Source organism: Acanthisitta chloris, unplaced genomic scaffold, assembly GCF_000695815.1.
Source record: "Acanthisitta chloris isolate BGI_N310 unplaced genomic scaffold, ASM69581v1 scaffold6375, whole genome shotgun sequence".
Taxonomy (NCBI): Eukaryota; Metazoa; Chordata; class Aves; order Passeriformes; family Acanthisittidae; genus Acanthisitta; species Acanthisitta chloris.
The window spans coordinates 1-11,218 of record NW_008672139.1 but is presented as its reverse complement, the minus strand read 5'-3'; the positions used below and the strand labels follow the sequence as shown (position 1 = coordinate 11,218).

Sequence of the window (11,218 nt, the reverse complement as noted above, 5' to 3'; positions counted from 1 at the left end):
TGCCCATGGCAGGGGGTTGAGACTAGATGATCTGTAAGGTCCTTTCCAATCCTAAATTCTATGATTCTATGATTTTAAAAGTGCAATCCTAAAGAAAAAGTCTGACACAAAGTAAGCAGAACAGGTGGTCATTGCACGGATAAACTTCTGCTGCTATAAAAGCAAGATCTGGTGATGAAAGTATTTCTACCTCATGCTGAAATGCAGTCATGGCTGCCAGAACACATTTAATGTAAATGCAAACAAAACTTAGCAGATTTAAAAATGATACCCATGATGCTCTGCACTGAGACAGTAGTCTCTAAATCAGTTTATTTCCCATGTAGTGGACAAATTCAGTCAGTGTAATGATTTTTCTGCATGTTGAATAGTAAAATCAAACTCCTCACTTTCCCCACAAGGAATGTGTTCATTGTGAGAATATGGGTCTTGCAATACCCCTTAAAGCTCTCAATTTAAAGGCTCATCCTAGAAATTTGGAACTGTAACATGAGGGTCTTTTGCCACTACTAATGACAACGACACTAGGAACGGCTAAAGAGCAGTTATATGTGGAAGTAGAACAGTACAACAGCTCAGTTAAGGAAAAGGGTTTTAGTGCACTTTGCTCATTTTAGCCAACATGCTACATTGCCCTTTTCGAGTACAAAGTAGACTCAATGATTTCCATTGCAAGAGAGAGATGACTCAGCAAGCAAAGCACTGTGTCAAGCTGCCTTCTTTCTTTTCCTTAGACAGTTAAGACAGAAATTTGCAAGACATTGCACAATTCTTTGCTTTTATTAAGTGAGAAAGTCTGACTTGTAACATTATCACACTAGTCAGAAATGCTTCAGTGATGAAAGTCAATGCTGGGTCACCCCAAGGCCTCATTCTACAACATTCATTTACAAAGAAATATAAGTGATATTCAACACACCCAAAAAAACATTCTTTGCTTCCTTCAGGAAAAAAAAGTCCTGTTGTTCTCCATCTAGTGGGTATGTTACTATATAAATTAACATTTATTTATTTTTGACAATAAATCCCCAAAACCTCATGAGAGCAAAGTGGGCTTTCTACAGGTGTTACAGAAGTAAGCCTTCAAAAATAATCATCATCTGATGTATCACTGCTGGTCGTCTCAGAATCCTCATTCTCCAGAGCAGGTTTGAAAGTGCTGTTTCTCCAGGAACAAAATTTAAAATTACAGACGAGGCCATTTCTCCAAATGCCATTCTTTCGAAGGCCATTTTTTTGCAGCTGAAACATGAAAACATGATACATTTAGAGAAAGAAAGGAAAAGCCGAACAAAACAATCTGTTGCAATTCAACAGTCTCTATGTCTTCATCTCTGGGCTACACTTTTTCATGTATACTAACGTTTTCATATATACATTCAAAGAAAAAGTCCTGTGAGAGCCTTCACTTCTGGAACAGACACCTGAATCCAAGTGCCTCCAATCGTGCTAAGCTCCTGCATTCAACAAGAGCTCATCTCTTTTCACCTACTTCCCCACACATCTTGCCCCAGATATCCCTCCTCCCAGATGGTCTCTTCTTCTGGATAGATAGAAAGCTGAACATGAGGCAGCAGTGTGCTCAGGTGGCCAAGAAGGCCAAGGGCATCCTGGCCTGGATCAGGAACAGTGTGGTCAGCAAGACCAGGGAGGTGATTCTGCCCCTGATCTCAGCCCTGGTGAGGCCACACCTTGAGTACTGTGTGCAGTTCTGGGCCCCTCAGGTCAGGAAGGATATTGAGGTGCTGGAGCAGGTCCAGAGAAGAGCAACAAGGCTGGTGAAGGGACTCAAGCACAACTGCCATGAGGAGAGGCTGAGGGAGCTGGGGGTGTTCAGCCTGGAGAAGAGGAGGCTCAGGGATGACCTTATCACCACCTACAACATCCTGAGAGGAGGTTAGAGTCAGGTGGGGGTTGGTCTCTTCTCCCAGGCAACCAGCAGCAGGACATGAGGGCACAGACTCAAGCTCTGCCAGGGGAGGTTTAGGTTGGATATTAGGAAAATATCTTTTACAGAGAGAGTAGTCAGACATTGACATGGGCTGCCCAGGGGGAGGATGGAGGATCCCTGGAGGTCTTCAAGATGACACTAGATGTGGCACTTAGTGCCATGGTCTAGTAACAACAGTAGGGTCAGACATTGAAATGGGCTGCCCAGGGGGAGGATGGAGGATCCCTGGAGGTCTTCAAGATGACACTAGATGTGGCACTTAGTGCCATGGTCTAGTAACAACAGTAGGGTTGGCCTCAGTCTTTGAGGTCTTTTCCTATCCAGTTGATTCTATGATTCTTTTGACACAGTCCTTATTCCCACAGTGCTGCAAACACCTGGGCTAACAAGGGCAGGGTCAGCAATGAGGAAGGAGCTCAGAAGAGCAGTGAGGAATGGGTATCACAGTTTGTCTGCATGTTGCAATTGTATAGCCAAAGACATTGAAGAGAAAGGAAACAATGGATTCTACAAGAAAGGAACTCCTGCATTTCCACACAGACTGCAAAGGTGGGCAGGAAGACAAGCATTTAAGAGCATAGTACTCCAAATACTCTAATAAGTATGAGTGTGACTAGACTTGGAGCAATACCAAATGCTGATGTAAAACCACACCTCACTGACCCCACCAGGTACACACAACATTCCTAATTTTAAAAAAAAACAAAACAAAACCAAAACAAAACAACAAACAAACAAGATAAAAAAAACAAGTCTAAATTGCCTTTTCATACTTTGTTACTAGCAAATTAAATGTTACTCAATTTCCAGCAAAGAAAATGCAGATCTTGGAGAACCAAGGGAACTGCATAAAAACCTTGAAAGAAAACTCTCTTTCCTTAGGCAAAGATGAGGAGCTGGAAAGCCTGTGCAACTGTACTACCAGCAATGCAGAAACTACTCAGAAGCACTCCCTTTCCCTTCCCTTAATATGTTGTGAACAGGCCTTACCTAAACCAGCACTGGCATCCTACATTTTCAAAGCAACTGTGCTTCCAAAAGTACAATACTGAAATGGTATCAAACCAGCAAAATCCCTAACCATCAGAATTACAGCAGATTCTCCTCAAAGGTCAGCATTTAGGGTAGCCAACTACAGGTTTACAGTGGTACATTAACTTGGTGTTACCTTTTCCTTAATGACTTGGAACTCCTTCATCTCATCCTCTGTTAATGGTGCAAATGCTTCATCATTTTCAATGTCTTCCTGCCAGCCCATCTCCTTTAACAACCTTTAAATGAAAAAGGACAACATAAAGAAATCTGATACACACACACTCAAGACATCTCAAGCTCTGCCTATATATATGGCTAAAGATCTATGACAAATGCATTGATTAAATAGTCCGGGTTTTTCTTAAACTAACTCTTAGACAGAAGCCTTACAAAAGATAGGTAAAGCATAGAAGTTGAGTTGAGAAGCTGAGTGCCTGTTTTAGCACTACCTGTGGTAAAGACTACACCTTCATTTTAATGCGAGAGATCTGTGTCAGGTGCCTGACATTATAATGCCACACATTCTGACATCATTCTGTAGAAGATGTGCCAATACTGTTACTAGGCACGCAAAAGTATTTTGGGAGTTAAGCTGGTGCCTTCAAGTACAATTTACCACGAAATGGCTTACTGGAACATCTGTCCACATGCATGCTGAGCTCACAGACAAAGGGCTGGGACAGTATGGAGACACAAGCTCTCTGGGACACCACAAAGGAAAAGCATTTGCCAGAAATCCTGTGAAGGCCATTTACCACACTTTAAAAATTCATTTGAATTGATAAACAAGAGTTAGATTTGACTCTCATCATCCAGTCAAAAAATCATCAGCCTCTAGCAGCCAAATATTTTATAGAACCATAGAATATCCTGAGTTGGAAGGGACCCACAAGGATTATTGGGTCCAACTCATGGCCCTGCACATGAAAACACCAAGAATCACACCAAGTACCCAAGAGCATTGTCCAAATGCTTCTTGAACTCTGTCAGGGTTGGGGCTGTGACCACTGCCCTGGGGAGCTGTTCCAGTGCCCAAACACCCACTAGGGCAAGAACCTTTCTCTAATATCAAGCCTAAATGTGCCCTGACACAGCTTCAGGCCACTCCCTTGGGTCCTGTCACTGGATGCCAGAGAGAAGAGACCAGTGCCTGCCCCTCCACTTCCCCTCATCAAGGAAGCTGTAGACCATGATGAGGTTTCCCCTTAGTCTCCTCCAGGTTGAATAAACTAAGTGAGCTCAGTCACTCCTCATATGGCTTCCCCTCTAGACCCTTCACCACGTTCATAGCCTTCCTTTGGACACTCTCTAGTAGCTTTATACCTTTTTTACATTGTGATGACCAAAACTACACTCAGCACTCAAAATGAAGCATCACCAGCACAGAGCAGAGCAGGACAATGATGCTGTGCCTGATGCACCCCAGGACAGCTGGTCCCCCTTGGCTGCTAGGACACCCTGCTGACTCATATTCAACTTGATATCAACCAAGACCCCCAAGTCCTTTTCCGTGGCACTGCTCTCCAGTCTCTCCTTCCCCAGTCTGTAGGTACATCCAGGTCCCCAGTCTGGTCTCAGGTGCAGAATCCAGCACTTGCTCTTGTTAAACTTCATTGAGTTGATGATTGCTCAACCCTCTAATTTGTCAAGATCTCTCTGGAGGGCCTCTCTCCCCTGCAGGGAGTCAACAGCTCCTCCCTGGTTAGTGTTGTCAGCAAACTTAGTATACCTTCAAGTCCTGAGTACAAATTTTTCATTAAGACATTGAGGAGAACTAGCCCTAAAATGGAGCCCCACAGAACCCCACTGGTGACTGGTCACCAGCCTAATGTGACTCCATTTACCTTCTATGCCTGATCCATGAGCCAATTGCTCACTCATCACATGACTTGCTTATCCAGCTGTGTTCTGGACATTTTGTCCAGAAGGATACTGTGAGACACAGTATCAAAAACTTTACTGAAATGCAAAAAGATTACACCAGCTGGCTTCTCTTGATCAGCCAGGTAGGTTACCTTGTCATAGAAGGAAACTAAGTTAGTTAAAGAGGACTTTCCCCTAGTCTGACTTTCGTCTGACTACGACCAGTGACTGAGTTGTCTCTCAAGTGTTGTTCAGTAACTCCCAGAATAACCTTCTTCATAATTTTATCAGGCACTGAAGTTACACTGACAGGCCTGTAGTTTCCAAGGTCATCCTTCTGCTCTTCCTGAAAACTGGAACAATATTCACCACCTTCCAGTCAACTGGAACCTTTCAAAATTCCCAAGACCATTTAAAACTCATTGAGAAATGTCTTATGATGACATCAGCCAGGTCTTCACGTAGCCTTGGATGAATCCCATCAGGCCCCATAGACTTAAAAGGATCCAGCTGGAGCAGCAAATCCTGGACACATTTGGGGTTGGGTGGAAGTTTACCACTCCCGCAGTCATGATCCTCCAAGCTTTAACACCACCATGAGGGTTGAAGACCAAGACCCAGTAAGAACTAAAGGTCTCCATTTTGTCTGAGTACCTGTTTATGAGGTGACCATCTTCATCAAGTGATAGGCCAATGCTATTTCTGGTCTGCATTTTGCTATTAACACACTTTTAAAAGCCCTTCTAATCGTTCCACACAGCACTGGCCAGCTTCATCTGTAAGTGACCTTTGGCCACATGAATTTTCTCCCTACAATGGTGAGCTGCATCTCTATAGTCCTCCCATGTCCATGGTATTCCCAGTCAACATCTGGCAAGTTAGAGCCACCATAAGGACAGGGGCAATTGGTTTAAAGGTGTACCTTAGTTCCTCAAGGAACAGTCAGTCATGTCATTCTAAGTGAGTGGTCTATAAATGACATCTGCTTCACCTGTTTGCCTCTTAATCCTTACCCAGAGGACCTGAATCATCTCAACTGCAATCTCTATACGTTCCAGCCCCTCCATTAGATACAACACCACTCTCCCACCTCACCTGCCCTTCTACGGCCCCTGAAAAGCATGTAACCATCCCTAACACCCCGGTCACAGAGCTTATCCCACCAGGTTTCACTTATTCCAATAGTGTTGCATCTCTAGGACTAGGCCAAGGCTTTCTGTTTCCATAGCCAATGGTGGGAAAAAAAGAAACAGAACAATGCACATTGCACTTTTCATACTCATGAAGAGTAAGAGGAAATGAAAGTTTCTTCGGCAGGTATTACAGAAGAGAGTTCTCTGGTCCAATGTATACATAAACTCTATAACAAAAAAAAAAAAAGAGAGATCTGTCTAATCTATCACTGCAATTCTGTGGTTGCCAGAAGCAGTAAGAATCTTACAGACCTGACACGACAAGCTCATCCTCAGAGCTACTTTTTGCCTTCCAATGCACTGTCTTGTGATATCACTGACAGTGTCAACTAGTCAGCCACAAAAATAATTAATTACTTTAATAATGACAACAAACTCACTGGAGTTTTACATAAGATGCAGCACTCAAAGTACATTAATACAAACAGCAGTTAGATGCGTTGTTTCTCCTAGACACAGCTAGACCAAAATCAGAGGGATAAAGTCACTATGCACTTTGCTTTTCTCTTTGTAAGGTAATACATCAAATTTTAAGTCAGTACACAACTCTAGTACAAACAAAGCATATTCCATGTTAAATTAGTGCATGTCTAAAAGATAAATCTGACATTACTTGTGAAACATGTTCTCAGTTTTCAGATTCTGAGTTCTGAACTAGTAAGGATTTATGCACACGCTCACTTAGCATGAAGGAACACTCTTTTATATAACAAAGTACCTACCTGTGCTCTGCCTCAAGTGAGCTTGAAAGAACATTTTCCTGAGGGGAAGCTGAAGACTGAGTGATCTGTTGAGGTGTAGTTGAAGAACTGCCATTCTCCTGTGGACTTTCACTTTCATAGTTTTGGTTCGTATCTCTCTTATGATGAGGATTGCTGCTGTTATGCAAGTCAAAGGACTCATCATCCTGTTAAAAGCGATTTTATGTTATGAAGTTTAAAAGTGAAACCCTACACAAGTAAATACCCAGAAGTGCTGCAATTCAGCGATTCTATTTAGTTTAAGTTTAAACGAAGACACTCCGTACTACTTCAGGGCTAGTTCTCTAGTTCATACTTCTAGAGTGTGCAATACTGCATACTACCGAAATCTTAAGGTATGCTACAGAAAGCAACTCCCATGATTTCCCTCAAACATTTTTTCTGCAAAGTTTCAAACATATCTTAAAATTCAAACTTACTTAAATAACAGGTTATCTGTAGAACTTACAAAGGTCTTAATTAAACATTCACCATTTTTTTACTGTGCGGGTGGTGAGACACTGGCACAGGTTGCTCAGGGAAGTAGTGGATGCCTCAACCCTGGCAGTGTTCAAAGCCAGGCTGGATAAAGCCTTGAGCAACCTGGTCTAGTGGGACGTGTCCCTGCCCACAGCAAGGTGGTTTGGGACTAGATGATCTCTAAGGTCCATTCCAATCCCTTAACTTACTATGAAACATCAGAGTCATGTCTGTCAGGAGAAATCTGAGAGCATCAGAGTTCTCAAGTTTACTTAGTGTAAGGGGCAAGTCACAACTGCCATATCTCAACCAGCAAATTCATCTGCCATGAGTTCAGAAAGACTGAATGCTGCTCTCTAAGTTCAGGATACTACTCCTACACACACATGCACTCACCTCAGCTTCTCAGGCTGTAGTGAACAGCAATTGTAAATTACTAGCCATGAAGCATTAGCTAGGAAGAAAGTTGCTGTAGAAAGCAGATAGTTCAAGTTTACTTAAAGATTAAAAGGTCTTCAACCTCTAAACCAGAGGTGTTTCTTTTAGTTCCACCCACTCGGCAACCTGCAATTCTTATTTAGTAATTAGCCAAATAGCCTCAGAAGTCTTAGCAGCTCTAAGAACAAAGGGAGGAGTACGATCATTACCAAGTTAACACCCCTTCAATGACAAAATCCCTAAACTGGGCATATAACAGCATTATCCACAGCAGGAGGCAATCACACAAACTGGGAGTTCTGCACTTGTCAGAAACCACACTTCAGAGCCCAGGATCTAGACCATCATCATTTCCCTCCCACTCATAGTATTGTCTGCTTTCAGAAATTTTAGAATGCACAGCAAGAAACTGAGAGCACATGAACACATACTGTTAAGTGCAGTAAACACACATTCAGCTGTTAAATCGTATGCCTTAAGAATGCATCTCAGACTATCGAGAAAAATTCCTAAAAATGTCAAACAATTTTAACATACAGGACAAAATAGCTTTCTTCCAAGCATGATTCAGCTGCTGAGTGCAATTTGCTTCATTATTTCAGAATTCTGAAGCTCTAGCCAGTGTTTACCAATATCTTTTTAATTCTAAATCAAAGTCTTTGTATATTTCTTGAACACATGAACACTAGTACCCAGGATACCCATCTCAAGGTGCTCAGCCACAGAATGCAAAATGAAAACATGCAGACCTTTTTTTACTCACACATACAGCTAAGTCCTACAGACCCACTACTGTGGGAGATCGACGGGAGAAATGCGCACCCGATGGTGTCCAGCAAGACTCGTTTATTGTAAACCATCATCCATCTTTTATACAGTGCATGAACAACTATGCTTATTGTTCTCTTTACCATTACCTAAACTCTAAAAGTTACATTTGTATACTTTCTTAGCTTGCAGGACAACTATACCTATGATTCATTTTAGCATTACCTAAGCTCTACAGGTTACATTTATTTAGTATGTCTGCTTGCAGATGCAGCTGTGAAGAAGTCTTTGTTTTCTAAAGAATCCTTCTTTGTTTTCCCAGAATAGTTCATCCTTGGGTTTGCAACATTGCTGAGCTTTCCCAGATAGCTTGTCCTTTGGCTGCAACATTATGCTGCAAAAATAACTTCTAATGCTGAGAAGCTAAACGCCTGAGGCCTACTTCTTAGTTATATGCTCAAAGCTCCCATAAGCCTTTGCTCGACTCTTGCTCGCACAATGCTCTCTGGGAGCTGTGCCCCTGTTCCCTTAGCCATTCTTCAACACACTACAGCAAATTTTATTTTGTCTGAAACAAGTACAGGGTCAGAAAAGTCAATCTTGCTTTTATGAGCAATGTACACTGCCACTGCTTTCCTGTCTCTGAATCCAAATAAACCCTCCTCAAACCCCACTCATTTATCTGGCTGATTTGTAATTTATGATCTTTTTGTTTTGATTAAACATTTTAAACCACTCATTTACAGTGAGGAAGCTTGTAATCACCTCATTCTGAACATTAAAACACTTCTCTTCACTTGGACTATGTACGATAAATTGTTGGTGGCTGCTAGTGTTGACACACATTCTCTGGTGTCAGCCAAGCACTGCACAAATTGATTCAGACTGAAAGAAACCTGATGCATGTTATACACAGGCATTATAGGCCTCCAAGTTCCCAATTAGGAAGTAAAAACAGGTGCTTTACTTAAAAATATATTGAGCTATTGCTCCTATGATTAGATCAAGAATAGCGAACTCCTGGCTACCTAAACACTAAATAGACAGGAAACTGTTGGAGAAGCAGAACCAAGGTTTTTCGCTAGTTGTTTCATAGGATAACTGACAGCCAAAGTATGAATCACTGCCCTCCACAAGTCTACGGGGCTGGATGGGATCCAGGCAAGAGTACTGAGGGAACTGGCAGAAGTGCTCGCTGAGCCACTTTCCATCACTTACCAGCAGTCCTGGATGACCACAGAGGTCCCAGGTGACAGGAGGTTGGCAAACATGATGCCCATCTACAAGAAGGGATGGAAGGATATTCTAGGGAACTACAGGCCTGTCAGACCTCAGCATCAAGGAAGGCAAAGGAGCAGATCACTGTGAGCGCCATGACACAGCTCAGAGGTGACCTTATCGCTCTCTACAACTTTGTGAAAGGATGCTGTGGCAAGGTAAGGGTCAATCTCTTCTCCATTTGCGATAGGACAAGTGGAAATGGCCTGAAGTTGTGCCTGGGGAGGTTCAGGCTGGACATCAGAAGAATTTCTTCATGAAAAGGGTTGGCAAGCACTGGAACAGACTTCCTAGGGAGGTGGCTGAGTCACCATCCCTGGAGACATTTAAAAGATATGCAGATCTGGCACTTGGGGACGTAGTTTAGTACTGCACTTGGCAGTGCTGGGTCAATGGCTGGACTCAATGGTCTTAAAGGTCTTTCCCAACATAAGTGATTCTATGATTAGGTTAGTTTACTAAGCTTAATTAATTCTTTTTATTGTTGGTAAAGACACATATGTATCCAAGCTGTTAACATGTACTAACAGACACTGCAGAAAGAAAAAGAAACTACTAAGAAGCAGTGGAGAAAGAGCAGTACTTGGAACAATCTTCTTCAAACTATCAAAATACCACGCCTTTACTGCATTTAGAGATCCAAGACCATGACTTAACAGCTGTTTACAGCAAAATAAAAAGTAGTTTATCAGTTGTCTGAAAACTACTACTGCTGGATCTACAATAAGTAAGAACAAAACTACCTTCTCTTGTCCATCATGATTCTCATCTTCATGTTCCTTTTTCACTCTGTCTTGTTTCAGCGTTTTCAGAAATTCACTCTTCTTATCAGTCCGTATTCTTGTCAGTTTTGTTAAGCGAGGCTGATCAGTTTGGTCAACAGGGGATGAAGAATTTGACCGGTTATACTGATGCAGGAAGACAAAAAAAGGATGTTAGAAATTCATTCATTAAGAAAACTCGGCATGAAAGAAAGGCACCTGTAGTTGCAGGTTTCACATATATCCCACAGTCAGAAGCAGAGGGAAGGCTTATATCTTGGTATATACAGTCAGTACATGTAAACGCAGAGATACAGGTATATGGAGCACTTCTAATGGACACAGACCTTCTGCAGAGTATAATACTGTCAGCAGTTTTGAAGTGTAAACCTTCATCAGGTTATATTTCTTAATGTCAGGCTGTACTTCCCACTGCCAGGCTTTTATTCCACATGAAACCCACAAAGGAAACTGTGCAGTACTTAAAGGCCTTCCATCTTTATCACACATTAACTTCCAAAAAAACATGCTTAATTCAATTCTGCATAAAACTTACTGGTCCCCCTCATCTAAACAAATTAAACCTTTTATATATTGATGATTCCAATGGAATGAGGTTTAACAGGCCAAGTGCTGGTCCTGCATTTGGCCATACCAAGGCCATGCAGCACTACAGGCAGGGGGCAGAGTGGCTGGAGACCAGCCAGGCAG

At 42.2% G+C, this 11,218-nt stretch overlaps 1 protein-coding gene across 1 annotated transcript; it reads right to left on the bottom strand.

Annotated features, from left to right (window-relative positions):
• Nucleotides 1-1,083: 1,083 nt before the first annotated feature.
• LOC103801965 (vasculin-like) lies at nucleotides 1,084-10,654 on the bottom strand (the record flags this gene model as incomplete). Its single annotated transcript, XM_009074403.1, has 4 exons — nucleotides 1,084-1,242; nucleotides 3,120-3,222; nucleotides 6,765-6,949; nucleotides 10,490-10,654. Coding segments are annotated over 4 exons (612 nt in total), but the record flags the coding sequence as incomplete, so codon positions are not given.
• Between the last annotated feature and the right edge of the window lie 564 nt (nucleotides 10,655-11,218).